Here is a 14,913-nt window from a genome sequence, read left to right on the forward strand (position 1 = left end):
TTGTACGTTATCTTAAATGTATTATTTGTACGTTATCTTAAATGAACATGATAGCACCATTTAAATGTGGGGGAAACGTTCTGTAGCTATGTACCCAGCAGAGGGCGCTGTCTCCCAAGTCAGTTCACTCAACTTTTCCCAGCAGGACTTTTAGGTTTACTTTGTACATTTTTTTAAGTAAAATACTGTATGCCTGTCATTGTTTCTTAATATGTAAAGCCAAATTTACAATGTCTTAAATAACCGTGAGAGGCATGTCATTGGGTTTGGAGCAACAAAAATTGACATTTTTAGAGCTTTTTATAAGTTTAACTAATGCGTCCGCTATTTGTGGTTAAGTGTGCAATAATATGTGCAATAATAAACTGTAAGAGTTGCTTACGTTGAATGAATGTGCTTTTTTTAACAGTAATATGACTTACTTGGATACCAAAACGGATGCAGCATCCCTGGAACTATCACTGACCGCCAGATAAGACTGCAAAGAGAAAACGCTACTGTTGACTCAAACATTGTTAAATAAAGACACACCATTAAAAAAAAATCATGCAAGTAATACTGCTACTGGATGCTTAGTAGTTACACATACATTTGAACTACTAAAGTCCAACACTTTGATTTGTGTAAATGTAGATTTTTTTCCCCGTGAAAATAAAAATAATTAGTTTCAGGGTCAAAATGTTCCCATCATGAAGTAACATTTCTATCTTCTTTAAGGGAATCTACACTTGCTTTGGAATGTTGCCTATTATTCAACATCCACCCTGATGTAAGAACATGTTTTTTAGGGCCCGCATGGCCCATTGTATAAGGACTCCCAAAGGGAGTCCTTATGCAATGGGACATAAGGACCTATTGAATTTGTAAGGTTTTATCATTCTTTATTCTTCCGCCGCCACTTTAAACTGTAATTTGACCCACTTAACATGCTTCAAAACTCACCATATTTGACCCACACATCAGGACCTGCAAAAATTGCCTTTTTCTAAAAAAACGAACCACAAAATTCAAAATTGCGCTCTAGCGCCCCCTACAAAAAAAAAACTAGACTGCCTGTAACTCCCACTAGGAAGGTCGGAGAGACATGAAACAAAAACCTTTATGTAGGTGTGACTTAGACCTAGATTTCATAATAGTATATTCTTGGGCAAAAATCAACAGGAAGTTGGCAATTCCCCCTTCAAGACAAAAAAGTACTAAAAACAGTCACTTTTGCCTCTTAGAGCTGTAATTTGACCCCCTTAACACGCTTCAAAACTCACCGAACTGAACACACACATCAGGACTGGCAAAAATTGTGATCTAATAAAAAAACCTAACCCCAAATCTCAAAATTGTGCTCTAGCGCAATTTTTTAATGAAACGCACAAAAAACTGCTCCTCGGATGAAAAAACTGACAAAACTGCCTGTAACTCTCCTTGGGAAGGTCGGAGAGACATGAAACAAAAACCTCTATGTAGGTCTCACTTAGACCTACATTTCATAAATTGACAACCCCCAGCAAAAATCAACAGGAAGTTTGCTATTCCCCCTTCAAAACAATTTTTTTGTAAAAACCGGTCACCTTCCTTCAAAAACTATCTCCTCTGAGCGCGTTTGTCGTTTCGGCTTCAAACTAACACAGGAGAGAGATTAAACCCTTGTGAATAAAATAACAGAACAGCTTTTTAATACCTGCTCCGGTTTTGATTTTATGACGCTTCAAAGACCCGCTGCGCTGATGCTGCTGCGCTGCTGTTTTTTTAAGATGGCTGCTTAAAAGCAGGAAGCACCAGCGTGCCTACACAATGCAGACAAGTTGGTACACTAGACAAAAGTCTTGGGACACTTCAGACTAAAAGAAGACAAAAGTATTGGGACACTTAGGACTAGCACCTGCCAAATACGCGGGCCCGACCAATGCTGCTTGCAGCTTTAATTTCTTTTTAGTATGCATTCTAACTAGTAAGTAAACATAAATAAAAGTGAGTTAACAATCTTGTCTCTCTTCTGTCTATAAAGCTTTTTTTAAAAACATCCAAACACCTCCATTAAGATAGATGGATAGTACTTTATTGATTCCTTCAGGAGAGTTCCCTCAGGAAAAAAAAAAAAAGGTTTGATATACTGTACATGTTGTAAGTATGCATGTAGTGTCGTAACAGGCACATTCATAACATGTAATATTTACCTATTTTAAGCATACAGCGGCGCATTAATTTCATAGACGCATCACAATGTTCGCTTTTCTTTCAACGACTACTACATATCAGCAGACTTCATTAGAAACAACTAACATAATAAAATAATCTCTTACCGTACAATGTCTGCTCTTACTAGGTTGGCGACCGATTGGATGTTCATTTAATCCCGTTTAGATTAAGAATTATTCATTAAAAAAAAAAGACGGTGTTTTGTGCCACAGAAGAGTGTCTTTTCATGTCTTTCTCGCCATCTCCGGGTATAAGTTGAATGTCACAGATGACCAACTTCTTGGTTATGGGCACAACCTTCTATTATCATGGTGAGATACATTGTTTATCATCTACAATTAACTTTCAACAACTCAGAACTGACTATGATCTTAGTATGACAACACTGCAGCTGCTGCACAAGCCAGTTAGTTCTCTCTAACATAGTTTGTCTGCGTCTACGCTTACAATAACAATGTTTTGTAATACTCTGTAATACTCAATGTTTTGTAATACTCTGTTAATATTCAGGTCATGGGACCTAAATGGAGTATTGTTGGCGGTTTTTGAAAGCATTTTAGAGGGATTTAGAGGTAGAATTGATAACTCCCATTAGCTGCATAGCTAATAGAGATGCGCGGATAGGCAATTTATTTCATCCGCAACCGCGTCAGAAAGTCGTCAACCATCCGCCATCCACCCGATGTAACGTTTGATCAGAACTGCACCCGCCCGCCATCCGCCCGCCATCCGCCCGCACCCGCCCGAAGTTTTATTTACGGAGGCAATAATTGAGCATGGACTTCCAATCGCACTGGCTGATCACATGGGACAGTTAAATGTTTGTAATGCAACCTTTAAAAATCATTACGCGGTGATCGCGGTCCCAAAAATAAACTTTTCTTGCATGATAATGTCCAGAAAAATTCGCTTTATATTACTATAGTCCTTTTAACGAATGAGTTTGATGGTTTATCACAAACCTTAAATGAAAGAAGTCCTTTGTTCTCCTGCACCATGCGCGCGTGCGCTTTGGCCTTGCTTCGTGTTTGGTGCGTAATCCTGTCGGCTTTATTTCACAGCACGACATACTGTTAAAAGTGTTTATACTATTTATGCTTTCAAGTCCAAGTTGAAGAAATCTTGTTAAATGTAGACAGCATAACTACCAAAATACAGAAGTATGTCCTTAATATTTTTGCAGTGCTATTTCTGTTGAAAAGTTCAAATGATTACATTAGAGATGTGATGTGCCACTTTTCAAGTGTCTGTTGGCTTAAATTAATTTTTCATATTTTGAATTCTTTTGAAAGGCTTACAAAAAAACTACATTTGAATTGTAATTCCATGCTATTGACAGGACTATTAATTTTAATGAAGTTAGCTTACCATGTTTACAGTATGATAATTGTGATAGAAATGTGAATTTTAGGCACAGAATATTTTTTACAATTGAACAAGGCAGTAGATTATACAAGCTTGGACAGAAAGTTAATAATGACACCAATTTTTTTTTTTATGGAATTGTTTAGTACTGTTTTACCGTTTGTTTACTGTAAAAAGTGTTTATACTTTCAATTAACAAATTGAAGTCTTGTGAAAGGTTGACAGGATAACTGGCATTAACTGTCAAAATAATTTCAAACTATTGAAGTTAGCTTACAGAATAAACATGTCAATCAACCCATATGATTTTTGCTGTAATATTTTTGTTTTGAAAAGTCACTGTGACTGATAGAAAAGTGATGGTTTTAGCAACATTTTAACCTGTCTGAATGCTAATAATCATTTTGCGTCGGGGGGCGAAGCCCTGAACCCTCCACCAGGACTTTGTCCTGGACCTACCGGGGCCTGCGGCCCTTGGACCCTGGCTACTAGGTTTTTCTGATTTCAAAAGTTGGCAGGTATGGTGAGGTTATAAAGCTTTTGCCTGTTAAAGAAAGGAGACTGATCCAATGCATCACAGACCTTCGCGTGCCACGCTGTCACGACCCAGACGCACACCAGTGCGCAATCATATGGGAGCCGCGCTGAGCGCACCTCCAAGCGCGTCTCGCTGCCGGCGACGGCCGGGTATATGGGCCCAACGCTCCAGCGCCATCCATTTTCAGGGCTAGTTGATTCGCCAGGTGGGTTGTTACACACTCCTTAGCGGGTTCCGACTTCCATGGCCACCGTCCTGCTCTCTATATCAACCAGGGTGAGCCCCACCCCTTTCGTGAGCGCACTGCGCGCGGAGTGACCCATGTTACGAGCCCCCGGCCACGGGGGTGGCGGGCAGGTAAGCTGCGCGGGCGGAGCGTGACGCCGGCCGCGGCGAAGGCAGACGAGGCGGGGTGTCGGTGCGGTGGGCGCGGTGGTGACCCTGGACGTGCGTCGGGCCCTTCTCGCGGATCGCCTCAGCTACGGCTCCAGGTGGGGCCCTCTCGGGGGAAGGGGCCTCGGTCCCGGACCCCGGCGAGGCGTCCCTTCTCCGCTCCGTAAAAGTGTCCATCTCTTTCCTTTTTTTTTCTTCTGTTGTGGCATATGCAGCAGGTGCCTGCTCGTTTTTCGTATGTGGGTAACAACATTTAACTATGTATATATATTTACCAATTGGTTTAACTGCCACCCGCAAAAAAAAAAAAACAAAAAAAAAAAAAATCTAATTAATCCGCCCGACCCGACCCGCGCGCGGATAAAATCTTATTTTTTTTAATTTCATCCGCCCGATCCGCGGACTCCGCGGTTGTGCCCGCAAACCGCGCATCTCTAATAGCTAACCACCTAGAAAGAGCTGATTATTACAAATTACTAGGGGTGTAACGGTACGCGTATTTGTATTGAACCGTTTCGGTACAGGGGTTTCGGTTGATATGTAAGTGCATCATTAAGCCTACATGAACTCCATGGTGTTCAGGGATGAATAGTCTCTCCTATTGCTATTGTAGTATTTTTTCAGCTATAGGTACATGAATCATTAGTAATGGAGCAGCCTAGTTTTGAATGGCAGGGTCCCTGCTATCACATGTTGATAAAAATATAACATTTACATAATAAAAATCAACTACAGGCTTCCCAAATGCTGTAATAAATTAAGCATGATGAGTTGACTTGAAACTGTTTAATGTTGCACTTTTTATATGTAGAAGAAAAGTTTTGTCATTTTATTTAATCTGAGCAACAACTTGAGGCAGTTTAATGTTGATTAACGTGGGCAGAATTATTATAGTGTTCCCAATGTTAAAAGGATAAAGCCATTGTTTACAAATTTGGTAAATAAATAACCAAAAAATTTATATTTTGTTGTTTTCTTACTGTACCGAAAATTAACCGAACCGTGACCTCTAAACAGAGGTACGTACGGAACCAAAATTTTTGTGTACCGTTACACCCCTACAAATTACAATGCAAAAAAATACCTATGTGTTCTTGTCTTACAAAAGGATTGTGAAAGATAGGCAAAATTCCAAAAAAATCTCATTTAGCTGCATTGCATGTGTAAAAAATAATCAATCACAGGAAATAAGACCAAAATAAAGTACATTTAGTTTGACCTGACCAAAGTTTAGCATAAAATAAGTGCATTGATAAATTAAAATTAAACGCCGGATAGTCGAACCTCGGATTCAGGAGGAACAGTGTGGTTTTCGTCCTGGTCGTGGAACTGTGGACCAGCTCTATACTCTCGGCAGGGTCCTTGAGGGTGCATGGGAGTTTGCCCAACCAGTCTACATGTGTTTTGTGGACTTGGAGAAGGCATTCGACCGTGTCCCTCGGGAAGTCCTGTGGGGAGTGCTCAGAGAGTATGGGGTATCGGACTGTCTGATTGTGGCAGTCCGCTCCCTGTATGATCAGTGCCAGAGCTTGGTCCGCATTGCCGGTAGTAAGTCGGACACGTTTCCAGTGAGGGTTGGACTCCGCCAAGGCTGCCCTTTGTCATCCATTCTGTTCATAACTTTTATGGACAGAATTTCTAGGCGCAGTCAAGGCGTTGAGGGGATCTGGTTTGGTGGCTGCAGGATTAGGTCTCTGCTTTTTGCAGATGATGTGGTCCTGATGGCTTCATCTGGCCAGGATCTTCAGCTCTCACTGGATCGGTTCGCAGCTGAGTGTGAAGCGACTGGGATGAGAATCAGCACCTCCAAGTCCGAGTCCATGGTTCTTGCCCGGAAAAGGGTGGAGTGCCATCTCCGGGTTGGGGAGGAGATCTTGCCCCAAGTGGAGGAGTTCAAGTACCTCGGAGTCTTGTTCACGAGTGAGGGAAGAGTGGATGGTGAGATCGACAGGCGGATCGGTGCGGCGTCTTCAGTAATGCGGACGCTGTATCGATCCGTTGTGGTGAAGAAGGAGCTGAGCCGGAAGGCAAAGCTCTCAATTTACCGGTCGATCTACGTTCCCATCCTCACCTATGGTCATGAGCTTTGGGTCATGACCGAAAGGACAAGATCACGGGTACAAGTGGCCGAAATTAGTTTCCTCCGCCAGGTGGCGGGGCTCTCCCTTAGAGATAGGGTGAGAAGCTCTGTCATCCGGGAGGAGCTCAAAGTAAAGCCGCTGCTCCTCCACATGGAGAGGAGCCAGATGAGGTGGTTCGGGCATCTGGTCAGGATGCCACCCGAACGCCTCCCTAGGAAGGTGTTTAGGGCACGTCCGACCGGTAGGAGGCCGCGGGGAAGACCCAGGACACGTTGGGAAGACTATGTCTCCCGGCTGGCCTGGGAACGCCTCGGGGTCCCACAAGAAGAGCTGGACGAAGTGGCTGGGGAGAGGGAAGTCTGGGCTTCCCTGCTTAGGCTGCTGCCCCCGCGACCCGACCTCGGATAAGCGGAAGAAGATGGATGGATGATAAATTAAAAGCTTATTTTTAAAACGTATTAAATTGAGTATTGAGTAAAGAGGAACATTTCTATCAGCACAAAGTGCTGCCATGCAAGCCCTGAAAGAAAGTTTTGAAAACCAAGACTATTTCCTGCAAGTGGGTGCATTTTTCTACACTATATTTTACCTTTAGCTTTATTCTCATCTACTAAATTACTTTGGCTGTCTTTTCGACACTTACAAGTCCCATGTAAAGTACCACATAATGTTTTGCTTTTTCAGTAGATAATTCACAAACATTAGTAACACTAAAAATGTTAAGTAAAACTCTATAACATGCGTGCAAAGAACTCTGAAAACGTTTCCCAATTGTCAACTCTATCCTATGGCTGCGCCTCCTAGGGTGAAATATTTCCGGTGCATTTGTTGACAAAATGTTGGTGGAAATCGAAATTGCTTGAATTAGTTTAACATTTGACCTCTGAGGTTCCACTTCATTTTTTTAAATTTAGCATCATTTCAACTTGCCTTTGTGATTGACAGAATACGGTCCATGATAGGCTCTCTGGCTTGGCCACCTTCAGACTCCAAATGACCATCGAGGCGAGAAAGGTCAAAGGGTGTGAGGCACGTCATGGACAGCCACAGTAACAACATGTAGCGTGTCTCCCATGTCTGGAATAAGAACATGGTTATAAAGCAACAACAATCTTGTTTAGCATCTGATAAACTAGACTACAAAGCTGTTCTTGTGTTGATCATACCTCTGTGTCTGTAGGGTCCTGCCTGGACAGCAACTCCAAAACCGGCTGGATGTCAGCGACCTCATGAGGGAAACGCCGCATGAAGATTTTATAGCCTCTCACCTGGGCAGACACACACATTTGTATTTGTACATCGGATTGTTGCATACATGCAAACAACTTCATGGTGACTATGTTTGAGGTCTCCTATTAGGCATTTTTTTCCTAGAGCAGAGGTCTACAACTTGTGGTGGCTCCCTCAGATTTGTTTTAACGCCATACTGAGCAAAGTTTATCCATCCATCCATCCATCCATCTTCTTCCGCTTATCCGAGGTCGGGTCGCGGGGGCAGCAGCCTAAGCAGGGAAGCCCAGACTTCCCTCTCCCCAGCCACTTCATCCAGCTCTTCCTGTGGGACCCCGAGGCGTTCCCAGGCCAGCCGGGAGACATAGTCTTCCCAACGTGTCCTGGGTCTTCCCCGCGGCCTCCTACCGGTCGGACGTGCCCTAAATACCTCCCTAGGGAGGCGTTCGGGTGGCATCCTGACCAGATGCCCGAACCACCTCATCTGGCTCCTCTCCATGTGGAGGAGCAGCGGCTTTACTTTGAGCTCCCCCCGGATGACAGAGCTTCTCACCCTATCTCTAAGGGAGAGCCCCGCCACCCGGCGGAGGAAACTCATTTCGGCCGCTTGTACCCGTGATCTTGTCCTTTCGGTCATAACCCAAAGCTCATGACCATAGGTGAGGATGGGAACGTAGATCGACCGGTAAATTGAGAGCTTTGCCTTCCGGCTCAGCTCCTTCTTCACCACAACGGATCGATACAGCGTCCGCATTACTGAAGACGCCGCACCGATCCGCCTGTTGATCTCACGATCCACTCTTCCCTCACTCGTGAACAAGACTCCGAGGTACTTGAACTCCTCCACTTGGGCCAAGATCTCCTCCCCAACCCGGAGATGGCACTCCACCCTTTTCCGGGCGAGAACCATGGACTCGGACTTGGAGGTGCTGATTCTCATCCCAGTCGCTTCACACTCAGCTGCGAACCGATCCAGTGAGAGCTGAAGATCCTGGCCAGATGAAGCCATCAGGACCACATCATCTGCAAAAAGCAGAGACCTAATCCTGCAGCCACCAAACCAGATCCCCTCAACGCCTTGACTGCGCCTAGAAATTCTGTCCATAAAAGTTATGAACAGAATGGGTGACAAAGGGCAGCCTTGGCGGAGTCCAACCCTCACTGGAAACGTGTCCGACTTACTACCGGTAATGCGGACCAAGCTCTGGCACTGATCATACAGGGAGCGGACTGCCACAATCAGACAGTCCGATACCCCATACTCTCTGAGCACTCCCCACAGGACTTCCCGAGGGACACGGTCCAATGCCTTCTCCAAGTCCACAAAACACATATAGACTGGTTGGGCAAACTCCCATGCACCCTCAAGGACCCTGCCGAGAGTATAGAGCTGGTCCACAGTTCCACGACCAGGACGAAAACCACACTGTTCCTCCTGAATCCGAGGTTCGACTATCCGGCGTAGCCTCCTCTCCAGTACACCTGAATAGACCTTACCGGGAAGGCTGAGGAGTGTGATCCCACGATAGTTAGAACACACCCTCCGGTTCCCCTTCTTAAAGAGAGGAACCACCACCCCGGTCTGCCAATCCAGTGGTACCGCCCCCGATGTCCACGCGATGCTGCAGAGTCTTGTCAACCAAGACAGCCCCACAGCATCCAGAGCCTTAAGGAACTCCGGGCGGATCTCGTCTACCCCCGGGGCCTTGCCACCGAGGAGCTTTTTAACTACCTCAGCAACCTCAGCCCCAGAAATAGGAGAGCCCACCACAGATTCCCCAGGCACTGCTTCCTCATAGGAAGACGTGTTGGTGGGATTGAGGAGGTCTTCGAAGTATTCCCTCCACCGATCCACAACATCCGCAGTCGAGGTCAGCAGAACACCATCCTCGCCATACACGGACGGTGTGAGCAAAGTTTAATATTTTTTAAATTAATCTATAATTTCCGACTGTCTGTGAGGCCGTGAATTCGCAAAGAGTGAGTTCCGAGGCACAAGAGAGGCAAGAAAAAGAGACCGGAAGCCTGTGTGTTCAGTTTAAGCTTCTCGAGTGTGGGTAAGCTAAGCATGAATATTTTCCAAAAAAGAAAGGAAAAAAGATTTAATTTTCTGTAAAATGAAAATTCAAAAGATGAAAATGTTTAAAAGTTTATAAGCTGTGTTACATTTTGTGTCTCTGTACTATTTTTCTTTCATTGAAATTGCAGTAAAATGTCTCTTTTGATAGTAAATGTTGCAGACCACTGTTCCAGAGCATTTTTCAGCAGCAAATAAGAGAAAAATCTATTCAAGATTCATCGATTCAAGAACTCCTTCATTCCGCACTCCATCCAGCTGTATAATCACTCGCCATACAGCAATAGATGATGTCTATTACCTGACACCTTCTATGTTTGCTACTTCTCTTTGATTATAATGTCTATTTTCTACTGGATTTACTCTCTATTTTATGCTGCAGCTGTTACATATACTGTAATATTGTACATGGTAATTGTTATGTATTGTATATGTGATATAAACATATAATATATCAGTATATATCCTATACTGTACATATATTATGTAAATATTACATACATATGCATACCTGCCAACTTTTGAAATCAGAAAAACCTAGTAGCCAGGGTCCAGGGGCCGCAGGCCCCGGTAGGTCCAGGACAAAGTCCTGGTGGGGGGTTCCTTCGCCCCCCGACGCAAAATGATTATTAGCATTCAGACAGGTTAAAATGTTGCTAAAACCATCACTTTTCTATCAGTCAAAATGACTTTTCAAAACAAAAATATTACAGCAAAAATCATATGGGTTGATTGACATGTTTATTCTGTAAGCTAACTTCAATAGTTTGAAATTATTTTGACAGTTAATGCCAGTTATCCTGTCAACATTTCACAAGACTTCAATTTGTTAATTGAAAGTATAAACAGTATAAACACTTTTTACAGTAAACAAATGGTAAAACAGTACTAAACAATTCCATTAAAAAAAAAATATTCTGTGCCTAAAATTCACATTTCTATCACAATTATCATACTGTAAACATGGTAAGCTAACTTCATTAAAATTAATAGTCCTGTCAATAGCATGGAATTACAATTCAAATGTAGTTTTTTTGAAAGCCTTTCAAAAGAATTCAAAATATGAAAAATTAATGAAAATTAATTTAAGCCATCAGACACTTGAAAAGTGGCACATCACATCTCTAATGTTTGATGTTTTGGTTCGACCACATCCATCTTTTTTGGCGATTAACGAGTCGGGAAACATTTTCCGAAATAACTGTCCCATGTGATCAGCCAGTGCGATTGGAAGTCCATGCTCAATTATTGCCTCCGTAAATAAAACTTCGGCATTTATCACATCCAAAGAATCTGTTTGGGCGACGAAAAACGTTGAAAGTTTTCCACTTGTATCGCTAGCAACGGCATTAGACTTGTGTTTTTTTGTCCCAACGTGGTCTTTTACATGGCTAATTCCTCCGTGTCCGATCGAAAAATCTTGTCTGCACAAGGTGCAATTTGCGTAGTTTTCACCCTTTTTGGAACGGATAATTATTCCCGGATAGGCTTTTGAATATTCTTCACGGAATGACTGCAGTTTTCTTTTCGGTTGAAGACTCGTTTGCGATTTTTCTCCGGCTGATTCCATGATCGTTCGCTCGTTTGGAAACAATGGCAACTGGTGCCTCGTGCTTGGCAGCGGTGCTATAAATAGCCTCGCGCATGGCATTCGGAATGGCTCGATAGGAAGTTACGGGAAGCAGTGTCGATTGTCATTGTTGTTACGCGATTTCGTGAATAAAACTTAAAAAAAAAAATTTTTTTTTTAATTAATGAAAAAACGTATTTTTTATCACTGCAACCGTAACCCGGAATAGGTTGATGAAAACCGTACTAATTACGGGAAAACCGGAGTAGTTGGCAGGTATGCATAGGTTATATTTTATATTGCTTTTAGTCTATTTTATACCTGCATTGTCCTTTCCATCTTTTCCATCCTTTGTAACTGAGCTACTGTGTGGAACAATTTCCCTTGTGGATCATTAAAGTTATTATTTGCGGATTATAACTACTGGTTAATTACTTTTAACCCAGTTAGGTGAAATTACATCATCTCCCACGGTGATTGAAAAACACTCATCTGCAAAGATACAAATAATTACTATTGCGACATCCAGTGGACACATTTAGAACAGCTGTTTCTTTCATTCAAAAATTTCAGGTTAATTTCTATATTTAGCAAACTCATCTGATCCGGCCCTCGGGCCGTACGTTTGACACCCGCGGTTTAAACTCTCTAAATTCCAGCATCAATAATGCTACATATTGGAGCGACCCGCTCAGTTCCAATAAACATTTTTTTAGTTAAATGGCAGTAATTGCTGACCTTACAGATGATGTAAAGAAACTGGAAGCTCAAATGAAACAGGGAAGAAGGGCAGTCTTCATTCCGGACATATTCCAGTATCATATTGACCATCCATTCTGAAACATGAAGCAAAGATGATTGGTAATGAGACGTAAACATGAGGTTGATCCTTAGATGAGAACATACCCAAGTGTGGGTTTGTTCTCATCTGGTAATATGGTTCTCAGCCTAATAGTGAGACGTAAACATGAGATTGATCTTTATATGAGGACATACCCAAGTGTAGGTTTGTTCTCATCTGGTAATATGGTTCTCAGCCTGGTAATAAGACGTAAACATGAGATTGATCTTTATATGAGGACATACCCAAGTGTGGGTTTGTTCTCATCTGGTAATATGGTTCTCAGCCTGGTAATAAGACGTAAACATGAAATGTATCTTTAGATGAGAACATACCCAAGTGTGGGTTTGTTCTCATCTGGTAATATGGTTCTCAGCCTAGTAGTGAGACGTAAACATGAGATTGATCTTTATATGAGGACATACCCAAGTGTAGGTTTGTTCTCATCTGGTAATATGGTTCTCAGCCTGGTAATAAGACGTAAACATGAGATTGATCTTTATATGAGGACATACCCAAGTGTGGGTTTGTTCTCATCTGGTAATATGGTTCTCAGCCTGGTAATAAGACGTAAACATGAAATGTATCTTTAGATGAGAACATACCCAAGTGTGGGTTTGTTCTCATCTGGTAATATGGTTCTCAGCCTGGTAATAAGACGTAAACATGCGATTGATCTTTATATGAGGACATACCCAAGTGTGGGTTTGTTCTTATCTGGTAATATGGTTCTCAGCCTGGTAATAAGACGTAAACATGAGATTGATCTTTATATGAGGACATACCCAAGTGTGGGTCCAGAAGATGAGGCTGGTCTCTGTAGTGGTTGAGTGTCACTGGAAGTAGAAATGCAGTTATAAGACAGGGGCGTAGCTGACGTCAGTGCGTGGTTTTTAAGGCCCTAATATTCAGCGGGCCTCACCCAGGAGCTTCTCCGTGGCCGACTCTCTGCTCGCCAGCTGCCCGTGGAGCTCCGGCAGACTGGCGATGAGAGCCGCGGTCATGTCCTTCTCACTGAAGCCCTCCAGGACACATGTTCTCAGGGAGACATCTCCAGCATCCCCCGCGGCCCCAATCTCCTGCGTCACATCGTCCCCGTAGCCAATCTCCATTTCACATGGAACCAAATGACCTTCATCACCCGCACTTTGACTTTGGGACAACGCCATTCGGACCAAGTAATGTTGTGACAGACCGAGTGTTGTTGTGATAGCAGCTAACGTTAGCTTTTAGCGGCGAGCAAACATAGCATGCGAGGGTGATGTCGTATTACATATACGAACCAAGCAACGTTTTAGAACAATGTTTAACAATGTAACATGTTAAGTTAAATGAAGCTACTCATCTTCACGTAAGCGGACTGTCACTACCGCCCTGCCCAATATTAGCACGTTCATGCGGAATGCTTCAACACGGGACTTTAGAGCGCATGCGTCAACATAGAACTAACCGGAAGCAAAACAAGACACTTGACCTTATAAGGGTACGCAGAATGGAGCGCTACTGCCTACTGGCGCTGACGAGACGCGGGGCCGCCATCTTGGAGTGGTGATCCGCTCCATCCATCCATCCATCCATCCATCTTCTTCCGCTTATCCGAGGTCGGGTCGCGGGGGCAGCAGCCTAAGCAGGGAAGCCCAGACTTTCCTCTCCCCAGCCACTTCGTCCAGCTCCTCCCGGGGGATCCCGAGGCGTTCCCAGGCCAGCCGGGAGACATAGTCTTCCCAACGTGTCCTGGGTCTTCCCCGTGGCCTCCTACCGGTCGGACGTGCCCGAAACACCTCCCGAGGGAGGCGTTCGGGTGGCATCCTGACCAGATGCCCGAACCACCTCATCTGGCTCCTCTCGATATGGAGGAGCAGCGGCTTTACTTTGAGCTCCCCCCGGATGACAGAGCTTCTCACCCTATCTCTAAGGGAGAGCCCCGCCACCCGGCAGAGGAAACTCATTTCGGCCGCTTGTACCCGTGATCTTGTCCTTTCGGTCATGACCCAAAGCTCATGACCATAGGTGAGGATGGGAACGTAGATCGACCGGTAAATCGAGAGCTTTGCCTTCTGGCTCAGCTCCTTCTTCACCACAACGGATCGATACAGCGTCCGCATTACTGAAGATGCCGCACCGATCCGCCTGTCGATCTCACCATCCACTCTTCCCTCACTCGTGAACAAGACTCCGAGGTACTTGAACTCCTCCACTTGGGGCAAGATCTCCTCCCCAACCCGGAGATGGCACTCCACCCTTTTCCGGGCGAGAACCATGGACTCGGATTTGGAGGTGCTGATTCCCATCCCAGTCGCTTCACACTCGGCTGCGAACCGATCCAGTGAGAGCTGAAGATCTTGGCCAGATGAAGCCATCAGGACCACATCATCTGCAAAAAGCAGAGACCTAATCCTGCAGCCACCAAACCAGATACCCTCAACGCCCTGACTGCGCCTAGAAATTCTGTCCATAAAGGTTATGAACAGAATGGGTGACAAAGGGCAGCCCTGGCGGAGTCCAACCCTCACTGGAAACGTGTCCGACTTACTGCCGGCAATGCGGACCAAGCTCTGACACCGATTATACAGGGAGCGAACCGCCACAATAAGACAGTCCGTTACCCCATACTCTCTGAGCACT

General features: G+C 44.2%; 1 protein-coding gene across 1 annotated transcript in view; it reads right to left on the reverse strand.

The window, feature by feature from the left end:
• LOC140679755 (tubulin-specific chaperone D-like) overlaps positions 1–13,656 on the reverse strand; it is a 79,215-nt gene extending 65,559 nt beyond the window's left edge. Inside the window, exons 1-6 of the mRNA XM_072915804.1 lie at positions 13,211–13,656; positions 13,074–13,124; positions 12,186–12,283; positions 7,737–7,838; positions 7,501–7,647; positions 423–478 (exon numbers count right to left, since the gene is read on the reverse strand). Of these exons, the coding sequence (XP_072771905.1) occupies positions 423–478; positions 7,501–7,647; positions 7,737–7,838; positions 12,186–12,283; positions 13,074–13,124; positions 13,211–13,457 (701 nt within the window). The 5' untranslated portion in view covers positions 13,458–13,656. The remainder of the gene's footprint in view (positions 1–422; positions 479–7,500; positions 7,648–7,736; positions 7,839–12,185; positions 12,284–13,073; positions 13,125–13,210) is intronic.
• Between the last annotated feature and the right edge of the window lie 1,257 nt (positions 13,657–14,913).

This window comes from Nerophis lumbriciformis, linkage group LG22, assembly GCF_033978685.3.
Source record: "Nerophis lumbriciformis linkage group LG22, RoL_Nlum_v2.1, whole genome shotgun sequence".
NCBI classification, from domain to species: domain Eukaryota; kingdom Metazoa; phylum Chordata; class Actinopteri; order Syngnathiformes; family Syngnathidae; genus Nerophis; species Nerophis lumbriciformis.